This window comes from Rattus rattus, chromosome 8 (assembly GCF_011064425.1).
Source record: "Rattus rattus isolate New Zealand chromosome 8, Rrattus_CSIRO_v1, whole genome shotgun sequence".
Classification (NCBI taxonomy): domain Eukaryota; kingdom Metazoa; phylum Chordata; class Mammalia; order Rodentia; family Muridae; genus Rattus; species Rattus rattus.
The window spans coordinates 113,417,101-113,431,831 of record NC_046161.1 but is presented as its reverse complement, the minus strand read 5'-3'; the positions used below and the strand labels follow the sequence as shown (position 1 = coordinate 113,431,831).

At 47.8% G+C, this 14,731-nt stretch overlaps 1 protein-coding gene across 2 annotated transcripts in view; it reads left to right on the top strand.

Moving 5' to 3' along the window:
* The window catches only part of Ano10 (anoctamin 10), a 116,975-nt gene that overhangs the window by 24,996 nt on the left and 77,248 nt on the right, over window positions 1–14,731 (top strand). For both annotated transcript variants that reach the window (XM_032911247.1, XM_032911246.1), the window contains exons 3-7: window positions 680–877; window positions 2,147–2,281; window positions 10,573–10,692; window positions 12,392–12,961; window positions 14,318–14,373. In XM_032911247.1, coding sequence (XP_032767138.1) covers window positions 680–877; window positions 2,147–2,281; window positions 10,573–10,692; window positions 12,392–12,961; window positions 14,318–14,373 — 1,079 coding nt within the window. The remainder of the gene's footprint in view (window positions 1–679; window positions 878–2,146; window positions 2,282–10,572; window positions 10,693–12,391; window positions 12,962–14,317; window positions 14,374–14,731) is intronic.

The following is a 14,731-nucleotide window of genomic DNA, read 5'->3' as shown; positions in this document are numbered from 1 at the left end:
GGGTCAGTGAGGGGTGGGGAGATGGGTCAGTGGGGGTGGGGAGATGGGTCAGTGAGGGGTGGGGAGATGGGTCAGTGGGTGGTAGGGAGATGGGTCAGTGGTGGGGTGGGGAAGATGGGGTGGGGTGGGGAGATGGTCAGTGGGGGTGGGGAGATGGGTCAGTGGGGGTGGGGAGATGGTCATTATTGGGGGGCAGGGAGATAGGTCAGTGGGGGGGAAGGATCAGTGGGGGGGAAGGGTCAGTGGGAGAGGGAAGTGATTGTCATGTAAGGAGGAATTATATCTCTAGTACCCTCATTAAAAAGCTAAGCACATTGGTATTCGTCTGTAATCCCATAACAGGGAATATAAATACTGGATGATGCTGGAAGCTGCTGGCCAGCCAGCCTAGCTAAATTGGTGAGTTACAGGTTCAATGAGAGGCCATGTCTCAGAAAATGAGAACAACTGAGGAAGACAGTGGGCATCAACATGTACACATGTATGTGTATCCACACATGCACATATCCACACATCCACACACACAAGAATTCTATTCCCAACTTCCTTATATTTCTTTTTACTTGGATCATAAACTTAAATTGTTTATACTAATATAAACATTGTATTTTTATAGATTTTGTTTTTCTGAGAGTTTGTGTCTGTTTTGTTCTATACTGCACAATCTTGTATTTGACAGGTGCCCAGCTGTTGTTTAGACCACTGCTAAATAAGTATGAGAAAGAAACACTAGAAAACCAGAATTTATACCTTGTTGGTGCCTCAAACATCCGACTGTTGCTGGGGGCAGAAGCAGTAGGCCTGGTGAAGGAATGTACAGATGGCGCCATGCGGGCCTTCACCTACAGAACCCGCCACAACTTTAAAGGTTTCCACGGTAAGCAGCAGAATTTTTTCCTACCCAAATGTGTTTGCTGGAGAGCAGTGTTTGATTCCTAGGTCAGGTGCTGCATAGCACCAAATAATTAATATCTAGGCTTTCTGGGCCTTCACCCTACTTAATTACTCAGTTCTGCCATTTGAGGCACAGCAGTAGCCCTTGACCACAAGTAAATGAATGGCCAGGCAGTGCAGGGTCCTGGGGCCACAACATGGCCCTCCCTGGACTAGATGAACACAGTGTAGAGGGTCCTGGGGCCGTAACATGGCCCTCCCTGGAGTAGATGAACACAGTGTAGAGGGTCCTGGGGCCGTAACATGGCCCTCCCTGGAGTAGATGAACACAGAGTAGAGGGTCCTGGGTCTGTAACATGACCCTCCCTGGAGCAGATGAACACAGTGTACAGGGTCCTGGGGCCATGACATGACCCTCCCTGGAGTAGACGAACACAGAGTGAGCCTTATTTACGTTGTTCTAATTTCAGTAATGAATGTTCTCAATAGCAAACATAGGAGTTGAGTATCTTGAAACCTCACTTCCTGAATTTTCTGGCTCCTTCTGATGTGGTGTGATGGTGGATGTGTCCTGGAATTCACCGGCATCTCGAGAGAGAGTTCTGGAGAGAATCGGCCTTGGACTCTCTGAAGGAAGGCGTCTCAAGCACACTGGCTCCTGGTAGAATTTTGGAGTTAGGTTATGGAAGTAGGCCTCTTGGTACTAACTTACTGTAGGATGTCCCCTTCAGTGACATTGTGATCTAGGTGACATTTTCCTCAATAAAAAGATGTCTGTCAGAGCTGCTGTTTTCTTGCAGACTATTCTTCAGGATACTTGGTTCCCATGGGTAGTGAGGCCATGGGACAGTTTGGAGGGCTTTCCCTTCTAAGTCAGCCTTCCCAAAAGGTTAGAAACATTGGCGCAGCTCAAGGGTGTGCGAGCTCACACAACATCACCCTACCATCTTACCTCCCCATTGAAAACATCCTACAGTGAAGGAGCACAGCTCTGGTCTCTGGCTCTGTGCAAAGCTGGGACAGTGCGTGCTGAGGACGACTGGGGCCAGAGAAGAACAGAAGCGACTGAAGGCTGGGTTAGAATTCAGTGAGGCACCTCATCCTTGCCACCTGTTGACTTTCCAGGTTTGTACTTGGACCACTCCGTAGGTTGTTTCTGTTTATGGCATTTCTATAACCATAGGCATAAGAACTAAGCATCACCAACTTCGTATTGCTATGAAGAAAATAGCCAGAAGGTCTTGTGTTTCAGGTAACAATGATGACTTCCTCACCATGGCTGAGTGTCAGTTCATTATCAAACACGAACTTGAGAATCTTAGAGCCAGAGACGAGAAGATGATCCCCGGCTACCCGCAGGCCAAATTGTACCCTGGGAAGTCACTGTGTAAGTCACTGTCAGCTTGCGTCTCTGAGCCCACTCTCAACACTCCTTATTGCCCAGGGATCTGGATTGCTCAGCAAGTTTACACCCTGGTGTGCCGTGCCTTTACGTCGCGTGCTCTGTCCGTTTTTGAGTCACTGGGTCCTTGCCGCTCCAGTCAGCTTGAAGTTGGGTGTAACCCTAGGCTGACAGCAACGTTCACTTTATGACTGGACATACACCCTGGTGAAACTCAGTGTGGGTAGGGCATGAAAGGGTAGGTAAGGCTTTGTCCCAGTCCTGCTCTTGTTCCCTTGGACTCACGAGTGACATCACAGAGTGACTGAGGGCGTCTTAGCAGCAAGGGTAACGTGGATGGGCCCTGTGTAACGGTGGCCCTGTGAGGGGGGCGGTGGCTCCAGAGTGGAAGTGCACCAGTGTGAACAGCAGCAAGGCCTAAGCTCTGGTCTCCACCTCCCAGGCCTGGGTCCCTGCATCTGGGTTTCTGTTCTTTTCACACACTCTCTCTTCCCAAGTAAACCAAGTTGGCTTCTGCTCACAAGAGCTGGGACTACAGTGTGTGTCACCACACCCGGCCTGGTTTCAGTCTCCAGGCAGGAGGGCAGTGCTTCAAGAACCACTGATGTTTCCTAGTTGCCACCCTATGGGCTTCGAAACCTGTGTGCTCAAAGCAAGGTTCAGACGGAGGCTGCCCACCGTGTGCTGCTGAGCGCCTGCAGGCTCTCGGGGCCAGGCGGAGGCTGCCCCGTGCGTGTGCCCTTTGTGTGCCTTTGGGATCTTTGGATAGGGCAGTTTCTCACTGGCATTTGGACACCAGGCCTTTCACCTTTCGTCTGCGTGTGATAAAACTGTGTCAGGTGCTGGGTCTCTGCCTACCCCCTCCTTGGTCTCTGTTTCTGAACCCATGTGACTCTGTCTCCCAATCTGTCTGTGGGATGCAGATTTGCCTTGGTTTGATGGCATTTTTCCAAAATTTAATCTTTTTTGACCTTTCATTTTAAAAATTGGAGTACTTTCTTAGGATAAATTATCTTGACTTTTTTTTTTTAGGAACCTTCTCCCCATACACACCCTCAAAGTGAGCTGCAACAGTTGTCCTTGTGTCTTGCAAACTGTATTCTAGGTGTCTAGATCAATGGGGGCTTTTACTTTTATTATGGTATTAACACACCATGCTCAGGTGGTGGTGGCGCACACCTTTAATCCCAGCACAGGAGCCAGAGGCAGAGGCAGAGGCAGAGGCAGAGGCAGGAGGATCTCTGTGAGTTCGAGTCCTGCCTGGTCTACAGAATGAGTTCAAGGACAGCCAAAGCTACACACAGAGAAGCCCTGTGTTGAAAGACAAGCAGTTTTTGTGCGCACTATAAGGCAAGAAGACACTCCCGGGCAGTTTGCACATCCCATCTTTGTTCTCCCTGGAGGAGGATTGCAGCAGAAGGGAGACATAACTTCCAGTGTCTGAGTTTGAGGACTGGTTGAGGTCTTGTTGGATCTCCTTTCTGTCCCAGGCTGCAGTCTCCCCAGCATTTCTCTCCTGAGAGGCATCGGTCCGGAGAGCACTTTGTCAAACGGTGGGGACTGCACATAGATGCCTAACTGTTGTTGCAGGATGCTCTGCTCATCTGGCTTCTGAGTTAACTCCAGTGTGTTCCTTTCCTAGGCCACTTGTCCCACCGTGAGTCTGTCTTTGTATTGATGGATATCTAATACATTTCCTCAATTGCTTCAGTCACAGAGAAAGTAGGAATGGCCTGGGGCGGCTGTCAGGTCACAGGTGTGTGAGTCTTTGGGGACGGACATGCCAAGCTGCTTCCTATGCTTGTCTCCGCGTCACACACTGTCTATGCCCGAGGCCATCCTTATTAGGGTTAGAAAAGCACCCACTCTGCTGTTGGCTTAGACTGGATGTTTAAGAGCTTGTCAGACTCCGCAGTGCCTGGCAGGTTGTGAGGTTCAGGCTCTGTGTCATCAGTGTGTGACAATGGTGTTCTAGTGTGAGCCTGTTCTCGCCCCCTGCTGGTGAACTCTACCTGTCTTCCAACTCCTGATAAATACCACTTACTGCTTTTTTAAATGATAGGAATATTTTATTTATTTTTATTGTGTTTCTGATGTTTGTTTATGTTCATCTTACAACTTAATTTTGCAATTTACTTTTAAAAATCGTTTGTATTTTGTTTTCTTGATCAGTCATAATCCTAGAGATTGTCGACTATGGGAATTCCGTCATGTGTCCGGCACTGTGCTGTCTGTAAGGTGGGCTGTGTGCGCTCGCTCTCTGCCCTGTAGTTTTATTTTTAGCTGCAGGAAGATTTTGGCAGGACTCCAGTGCAGCACCTCTTTCACAGTTGCGATCACTGTTTGTTCGCTGTTTAGTGTTGGATAAGGTTGAACTCACTCCGGGCGCCTGCTTCTGTTTACCCTTTGCTTTTGGCACTGCTGAGGGTCATTTTAGCTGCATCCGGTGTTAGAATTTGTTTTACATGCAGCCCAATCTGCAGACTTTTTCCCCTGTTGATGCCGTTCAGTTCTGTGACTCTGGTGGCCAAGGCCTGGGCTCCACACACACGAGGCACCCCTGTCCCACCGCACTGTAATTTGGATGTGCACTGTTTAGTCTGACCTACGGTGAATTGGGCAGTGTGGGTTGGTGTTAAACTTCATGTTGAAATTGCCTTTTTCTGTGCTTCAGACAGAATTTTTACCTCATGATATGTCTTATTCCTTTCCTCTTTTCAGTGAAAAAGGCTAGGCAGTGCCTACTTTAAAAATTCATTCAACCAAGTTTGACATGACATTAAAATACATCCATAAGTTTAATATAACATTTTCTTAATTTCTTTTACTTCCTGTTCGTATTTTTTTCTTTTTTTATTAATTTTTAGTTGTACAGAAAATGGATGTTGTGATATTTTCATATGTGTATATTTCTGACTTCATGTTCCCTCCTCCGTGACCTTCCATTACCCCCTCCTCCTGGCCACTCCTCAACTGAAAAGCTCCACCTTCTGCTTTCACATTAAATTTAGATTTGCATATGAGAAAAATATGAGATATTTTGTCATTGTCCCCTGCCCCCTCCCATGACTTTGCCTCTCCCTACCCAATGCTTAGAGGGTCTGAGGGCCATACTCTTGGAGGCTCTACCAAAGTGGCTACTACACATGATACATTTCTCTGCAGTCCTCTGTAGACTGGATTATGCAGCCGACCTCAGTACTACCTTGGAGGCACAGGCGCAGTGCTGTGGGAACAAGTCCTGTGTGGAAATAGCTCTCCTTGTAGGGAGCAAGCTCTTAGTGCTTGGCCAACTTAGCTGTGCCCACCCATTTGGGGACCTCCAGTTCCCTGGACTTTTGGATGATGGCTGCCCAACTCTGACAAACCCTACTGTTTTACATCATGCGACCTAAGCGCTGCCAACCACAGGAAAGACTAGACTGGTTTTTGTCAGTTCTTTTCTTGGGCATCATCCGGTCGCCATATAAGAATGATTTGCTGTTATTTGAGGAAGCATTTTCACAACTGCCTTTGAAGACTTGGTGGTATTGACTGTGTTCCATAGGTGTAGTGTGTGTGTGTGTGTGTGTGTGTGTGTGTGTGTGTGTGTGTGTGTGTGTGTGTGTCGTGGGGTCTCTTCTGCACCATCTGGATCATTGACTGTCCTAGTGGATTGTGTATTTGTGGGCTTTTATGTACCCCCTGCAACATCAACAGTCCTAGGCTTATATACAAATTTTCCACCTGCGTTTCTGTCTTTCCCTCTTTGTAACTTTGTTGATTTGGAATTTGTAGTTATTTCATGCTTTCTCACATTGCTGTTCTTTCTGTTCTCTCAGCTCCTGTTAGCATTTTCATTTTGGAGATGTGTTTGCTGGGATCTCTTCACTATGTCAGCTTTTCCTTGCATAATGCTCATAGCATTGAGACTTCCTGACACTGAGACTTCCTGACATGGAGACTTCCTGACATGGAGACTTCCTGACACTGTGACTTCCTGACTCTGAGACTTCCTGACACTGTGACTTCCTGAGACTGAGACAGTGACTTCCTGACACTGTGACTTCCTGACACTGTGAGTTCCTGACACTGTGAGTTCCTGACACTGTGACTTCCTGACACTGAGACAGTGACTCCTGACACTGAGACTTCCTGACACTGACTTCCTGACACACTGACTTCCTGACACTGAGACTTCCTGACACTGACTTCCTGACACTGTGACTTCCTGACACTGTGACTTCCTGACACTGAGACTTCCTGACACTGAGACTTCCTGACACTGAGACTTCCTGACACTGAGACTTCCTGACACTGTGACTTCCTGACACTGTGACTTCCTGACACTGTGACTTCCTGACACTGTGACTTCCTGACTCTGAGACTTCCTGACACTGAGACTTCCTGACACTGACTTCCTGCTATTCTCTGCTAGTTTTTTGCTGTGATTTCTCAGTCCTCTCAGTTTCCTCATCACATACCTTTATCTTTTTTTGTGATCAGTACTTATTATTGTTTTTTGTGTTGTGTTTTTGAGTCAGGAGCTCAGTCTATAGCCCAGGCTGGACTCAGATTTGCAGCAATCCTCTGACTTCAGCCTCCCCAATGCTGAGATGACAAGTATGAGTTAATTTAAGATGAAGCTCTGTTTTCCCCAGGTTGGCAGTTTTGGAGGAATAGGGCATGGGAGGAAGAGGCAGTGGTAGTGAGAGGGTTAGGCTTTGTCCTGCAGTGAATCCCCTGGGGGCAGCGGCGCTCTGTAGGGAGTTTCTAGGGAGTGCTGTTCTAGCAGGGCTTGGCACTGACTCAGCACCAAAGCTGATGGCCTTGCTCCTGGTAGTAGCTAGCAAGGCACTACAGATGTGCACCAAATCCTGGAGGCTCATCCATGTCCCCACTGCGTCCCAGGAACTCTGGAGCAAGGCCACCGTCTGCCTGCTCTGTCTGAGTTCATAGACGTTTTACCCTCTGTTGACCTTAAAGGCTTTGTTTCATGCTTTGTGTCTTACATTTGTAAATATTTGTTTTATAAACCTTTTTTTTTTAATGTTTCTGGATTGGTTTTGATTTTGTTTCTAATTTGGTCTCATGAACAAGTAAGTGTTGTTGTCTCTGGTATTTTAGGTAACTAAGCTTCCCACATTCTGTATCAACAGAATGTTGATTGATGCATTTCCAAAAGGGTACATATAGTCTTCCTCATTCACTTGGCTGAGGCATGTTCCAGATACTTCTAGGTGGTGTTCCAGTAGAGTATAGTACAGTACAGACACCCCTGTGTAGCACAAAAGCAAGGTCCTGGAGCTGCTGGAAGCCCCTTCTCTCTGTTCCTCTGTACCAATCAGCCAACCAGGTAGACTTGACCAGGTTTACCTGGAGTTTCCACGCTTTCTCTGGTAGGGCTCACTGGGAGAATGCTGTTCCCCAAGCCCAGCCTAGCTTCCTGTTTGTCAGTGTCATCACAGCCCCTTGTGTGTTTCCCTTTTACGCAGCATGAGTTCTCACTAGAGCCGAGAGATGGTACTATGCCTGGGATTCTCCAGGATTGTGATGTGAAGAAACCTTGTTTCTTATAAAGTTAACCCAGCTCAGGTCCTCTGTTACAGTAACAAAAGAGCAGGTAACGTGCTCTAACACATCTGATGTCATTAACATTATAAGGCTGCCAAGGCTGCACTTTAGAAGGCAGCAGCATCTTCTTTAGGACGTCCTCTGTGTGCGGATACACAAGGTGGAGAGGGGAGTCTGTCCTAGAACCCAAGTACCACAACCAGGAATGCATGCAAGGATATTCAACCACTGAAATATGTGTGTATTAGATTACACATGGCACACACAAGCACACAAGCTCATGAACACTGTGTTTGGTCACATGGCCTTCATGTTAAACAGGTCTGAAAACAAATGAGAAACACAGGAGACATAGATTCTGGGTGTAGCCCTCTTGCTGTTTGGATGGAAGTAGCTTGCTTACCATATATCAGCAGCCACAGGGAATGCGGGGCTGTGCTGATCATCACTTGCTGTGGAACCCTCCCTTCCTCAGCTTTCTACTGTCTGGTCAGATCCAGGAGGAGTGGCCAGCTGCTCCCCATTGCACAGAGTCTGCCCCGAGTCCTGAGATGGCTTCCCTTTTGAGGTGAGTGCATCAGGCAGCCAGAGGCAGCTGTGCGTTAGTGTCACTGCCTTGCTGCTCTGTGCTCCTCAGACCAGGCCACCCTTCATTCCCTTGGGTGAGATATTAATTGGTTTGCCAACCATCCAGTGGCTCTCATAAGCCACTCCAGCATGGAGTGGCTATTGATGAATTGTCTGAAAGGAGGGGTCTGCCTGGAGTTGCTGCCTTCTTTTGTTAGGCCCAAGCACAATCCTATTTTCCTTTCAAGGTAAGAGTCCTTCCTTGTAATTACAGTTGGAGCTGACACAAGGAGGCTGGAGGTTTGTAAAGAAACCAGCCACTATTTTTAGAGCTGAAACCAGAACCACGCTCTGGCATTGGTGGTGATGAGAAGCTGGTAATTTAGACTTGAAGTCTTTGTAAAGGTTCCACTCACTGTCCTATTTTTGAAGATATATAAGCAGGTCTTTGAGCCTGCTGGAGCGCCTTCCATAGTGAAGTCAGCTTGTGTAGGAGAACCTGAAACTTCGGTGCTACAAGCCAGCTCAGACCACTGGGGCAGCAGTGGACAACCCTGTGAGGGAGAAGACCCTGCTGCAGCTGTGCACCGCTACACCAAGGGCCAGGACTCGGGTTGTGGGTGGTTAGTCATGTTAGCCAAGGAAAAGTCCTTAGAAATCCTAGCATACAGAACTGGCAGAAGGTGCTGACAGCACCTGACGCTGTGGACCTCAAACCATACATGTTTCTACCTCAGAGCTGGTACTTTCTTTCAGTTGGTTTCTTTTCCAGTCACTAAGATAGGGGGCCCTTCTCAGCACCTTGCCTTTTAAGTCCTCCTCCTCTGTATAGAGCCTGAGTGATGGATTGCAAGGAGACCCATGGTGAGGAGTTCTCTTTCCCTCCACTTAGTAGAGCTGAGATCCCATCAGGGTGTGAAGGTAGTAGACCTGCCTTTTGGATGCAGACTCCATTGTATGAGCAGCCATTCTCTTTAGTAAGAGACTACCCCAAAGACTCATGGGAGAAGTACCCCAGGCCCCAGTGTGGCCCTGAGGACTGAAGATCCGGCTACACTAGCGGGTGACTGTCAGCACCTATAGCAGATAAGAGATTCTGGGTCCATCGGGTGTGGTGAGGAGGCACTTGGTCCACTGTGTTTCCTTTCCATATTGTGTGTGAATGTTCCAGCCATGCTGGTCACCCAACTGCACAGAGCAGGAGGGAGTGCTGTGAGTTTGGAGTTCCTGTTTATGGATACATATTGTCATCAGGTTGGAAAGATAGACATGAGTGAGAACGCCGCTGCCACAGAAGCTTCTCATGTGCCTCAGGAGAGGTCAAGTAGCCAGCAGAGATCAGAGTACTGGGGCAGGAGAGCAAATTTGTAAGATTTATTCAGGTTTAAAATTAACTTAAAAATTTCCATTGGTCCTGGAAATCCTAGTGTATACAGTGAGACAGAAACGAAGAAGTGGGTTAATGTATGTGTAATAATTTCAGGATCTTTGGGGGGCTGGAGAGATGGCTCAGCAGTTACAGAGGCCTGTGTTGGGTTTCAAGCACCCACATAGTGGCTCACAACCATCTGTAACTCCAGTCCCAGGGACTCCAATACCCTGTTTTGACCTCTGTGCATACCAATGCACAGGCAGAACATTCATACACATGAAATAGATAAATCTGAAAAAGAAGAATTTCAGTATTATTCATAAGGGCAAAAAACCCTGAAACAATTCTTCAACACAGACTTAATCACAGCAGGGAGATGCTACAACTGTACAAGGAGAATTCCTTTACATTCATAGTTATCCCGAAAGGCTTTAGAGGGGGTGGGAGAGCTGGCTCAGTGGTTGAGAGTACTGTGTACTCTTCCAGAGGTTCCATCTGTAAAGGGATCGGATGCCCTCATCTGTCCTGCAGACATACATGCAAATAGAGCACTCATGTGTATAAATAAATGAATCTTAAAAAGGGTTGTATATCCCACAGCTCAAATGATCAAAGCACTGTGAGGGGTATAAGGTGATTGGTGTTCTGTACTTAAGCGTCAGTATATTTGTGCACAGTTTTCAGCCTATGTTTTGACATCTGGTTGTACATTAAGTTGCACTGTTGCTGAGGGCATCCTAAGCTACACTAGTGTCTTAGACCGTTCTCACGCTTTCCTTTTCAGTGAGGAGATTGCTCACATCTGGCATCGTGACCCAGGTGTTTCCGCTGCATGACACTGAGGCCCTGAAGAAACTTGAGGACACCTGGTACACTCGGTTTGCTCTGAAGTATCAGCCCATAGGTATGTGGCACTGCCTGTGTCCCATGGATGAAGCCACTGTCCGCTCAGTACTTTCCTGCCAGTGCTTAGCAGCTGCGTGGGCAAAAAGACGGCTTTGTTGCTTTTAAAATTTCATGTAGGCTTTGGCTAAATCTGATCTACAACATAGGAAGCTCAGAGTAGCCTTTGTGACTATATATCCTCTAAAATAAGATCTCGTTTGTTTAGTTGTGTGTGTGTGTGTGTGTGTGTGTGTGTGTGTGTGTGTGTGTACTGCGGTGTGGTTGAGGCTGTGCATGTGCATGTGCATGTGTGCCTGCAAAGGCCAGAAGAGGGCATCAGGTCAGGTTAAGGTGAATCGGAGTTACTGGATGCAGAGTGAACACAGGTCCTGGGCACTCTAAAGAGCAGCAAGCACTCTGAACTGCCTAGCGATCTCTCCAGCAAAGGCGAACCACATCTTCATGTGAGGACAGCCTACTGGGAATATTTAGTACTTGAAATTTTCTATCTCCAGAATGGTGGCCAAGCTGTGCTTGAGTTGAGCCAGACTCAATGAGAAATTCTCTATTTTCTCTGAATAAGATGAATTTTTTGCGGAATATATTAATATTACTTTATGGAAAGCTTCGTCAATATTAATGTTCAAACATTTTGGATTAGTTATGTGTTTGAGTAAACCTTTTGTCAGTGCTGGAGATTACACCTTGAGCATGCTAGACAAATGCTCTACCGGTGAGCACATCTGGCCTTTGCTAAGATTTTAATGGAGACAGTATTCAAGTTGGAGCTTCACTAAGTGTTGCTGTCATCTCTTTTTCTTTAAAGGACATTTCTTTTTTATTTTAAGAGAATCCTTCTTTATTTATTGTTTTACTTCTAATCTTCATTTCCACAAACAACTGTTTACAATGTTGAACAAGAAGCGAGATGGAATGCTAGTGAGATGGTCAGAGGTTACGCCTTGCTGCTCTTACAGGGAACTTGACTAGTTCCAGTTAGTCATATTGGAAGGCTCACAACCACCTACAACTCCAGCCCCAGGGAGATCTGGCGTCCTCTTCCTGCCTCTGAGGGTACCTGTACTGTAACTCCAGCCCCAGGGGATCTGTGATACCTCATTCTGACTTCTGTGGACACCGTATGCATGTAGTGCACATGCATACACTCAGACATACATGTATACATAAACTAAACTAAACTAAACTAAAAACTAAAAACTAACAAAACCCACTGTATAATTAAGAACTGTTTCCTCTCACTTGTCCCCATCCCTCCCCCCTTATCCCATTCGTGTACCTGCTCAGTTGCTCTGAGGCCCAGGGATTGATTCCCCGTGTGACCAAGGTTAGCAGAGGTGCTGTATGAATGGCCTCTTTGGTTTGTCAGCAGGCTGCCCAGGCTGCCTCCTGACCAATGTTCATATGAAAGTGTGCATAAACAGCCTTGTCTCGATTTGGGAAGAAAGTATCTGTTAGGTGAAGGGGAAGTGAGGGAGAAGCTGAGGTAAAGCCCCTGACAGAGTCACTCCGGCAGCTGATGCCTGAGCTGTGAAATGGGAAATGCAAGGCTGCCGTGCTGACAGGTGGGGTGTTTGTGCTGCGTGCAGGACAGTTGGTGCCCCACACGGAATGGGAGTGGAGGTGCACACCTGCTTATGCTGTAGTAGTGTGGCTGTCTTTGGTGGCCTGTGCCTCATTTCCCCCTTCTTTCCCTGCAGATAGCATTCGTGGCTACTTTGGGGAGACAATCGCCCTGTACTTTGGGTTCCTGGAGTACTTTACCTTTGCCTTAATTCCCATGGCCATCATTGGGCTGCCCTACTACCTGTTCGTGTGGGAAGACTATGACAAGTATGTCATCTTTGCCTCGTTCAACCTCATCTGGTCCACAGTGATCCTGGAGGTGTGGAAGCGTGGCTGTGCCAACATGACCTATCGCTGGGGGACACTGGTCATGAAGAGGCAGTTTGAGGAACCCCGGCCAGGGTTTCATGGAGTCCTTGGCATCAATTCAGTCACTGGCAGGGAGGAGCCCGTCTACTCCAGCTACAAGAGACAACTGCGCACCTACCTGGTCTCTCTGCCATTTGTGTGCCTCTGCCTCTACTTCTCCCTCTATGTCATGATGATCTACTTTGACATGGAGGACTGGGCCTTGAGTCTCCATGAGGACAGTGGGTCTGAGTGGACCAGCCTCCTGCTGTACGTGCCCAGTATTGTTTATGCCATTGTGATTGAGATCATGAACCGTCTCTATCGATATGCTGCCGAGTTCCTAACGTCTTGGGGTAAGCCTCCACACTTCGTCCCATGTCCCTTTGCCTTTAAGATGTGCTTCTCGAGGTCAGAGGGTCAGGGAGCAATGGCTCAGCTGGTAAAGGCACTGTCCTCCATTCTGAGGACTGAGTTTTATCCCTGAGACCTACATAGCAGAAGGAGAGAACCATGCCTCACACACACACACACACACACACACACACACACACACACACACACACACCTGTACACACATGCACACATATGAGTAAGTTGTTGCTTAGATGTTTGGGCTCACATGACTGCAGAATAGATAGCAGTCCTCTGGGCTTGCTATGAAGACCTAAGACACAGCTCGCCTGTGGCCTCCTCTCATCTCCAGACTGTGGCCCCATAGTGACATGCCAGGTTCTGGGTGCCCCTCTATGCTTCTGTGCTTTCATGGGTAAGGAGGTATTGATGTTTACTCAGGCACCAACACTATACGGTATACTCAGGGTAGCTCAGACATATCTGTGTAAAACCTGTCCAATACCATAACATCCTGTTTCATGCTGAGGGAAAAATAAAATGTCTCCAGAGCAACTGAGATTTGCATCCCTCCGTCATTGATGGAGGCTCAAGGGTGGGTGTGCATGCATGCATGGGAAAGAGAACCCGGATAGAGTTTAAAAGTGGAGTTCGTAGGTCATTCAGTATTAGTCCATTCAAGCCAGTGTGTTGTATTATCCTGTGGGAAGAGGTCTGGGCCTTAACTTAAAGGACCCAATGTTGTTTCTGTCTGTCCTCTAGTAACAGCAGCCAGTTCTCTCGGGGCTTTCTCCACACTAGGTCATATGTTCCAATGTCCACAGCCACTCAGGTAGCAGCCAGCCCTACAGTATGGCAGGAGGCTGAGAAGCCAGAGGCAGCATGGACGGGCTGAGATCAGGTAGTGTGTGCTAGTGAAGGCCAGGCCTCACTGCAGGGGTCTCCCAAGATGTTTTCTGTTCTTGCTTCTGTTGTCTTGGGGCCACTATGTAATGTCTCTATTTCAAGGCTAGAATCTCAGTTCAGGCTAGTCCTGCCCAAGGCCCCATACAGAGCTGTGAGGCTTCCTCTGCAACCACTGTACTATTACAGTACAGTCTCCTCTTTTGGGTGGCTGGGTGTAGGCTCATTTGCCAACTCTTCCCAGATTTCTTTTTCTCATATTTAGTAAAAATCACCCCCAATCACAATGATATTTCAGTGGATGAGAATGTGCCCTATCGATGTTCTTGGATGGCTGTGACTGACAGTTGGAGATGCCTGGTGCCTCTGAGCACAGGCCCACTAATTCGCTCCATGACAACACACCTACATTGCTTCTTGTCTGAGATAGTCTTCTCTCCCTCTTCACATTATAGAGAATCACAGATTGGAATCTGCCTACCAGAATCATCTTGTTCTGAAAGTGTTGGTGGTAAGTGGCGTCTTCTAAGCCGTGGTCTCTTAGGCAGTGCCATCCTGCTACCTCCTGGTGTCCGTGGGCACAAAGTGACTTCCAGATCTGAGCTACTCAGTGTAGTAGGGTCTTTCTGTTCTGGCTGCCTGGGTGCCAGCATCTCTGTGGGGCAGGCAGCCTTAAGCTCCATGGAAGGAGAAGGAGAGCTGCGGCCCCTGCATGTGCTGCTGGCGTGGAGGGTGCTTGGTCAGAGCAGGCTTTGTACACAAGAGCAGGGAGTCTACATGCAGGGCCCTGATCTCCTCCTCTGGGGTCTGTGGGGTGTGAGGTCCCATGCAGTTCCTCCCATCTCTGCTCTATCTCCTCCCTGGGGTCT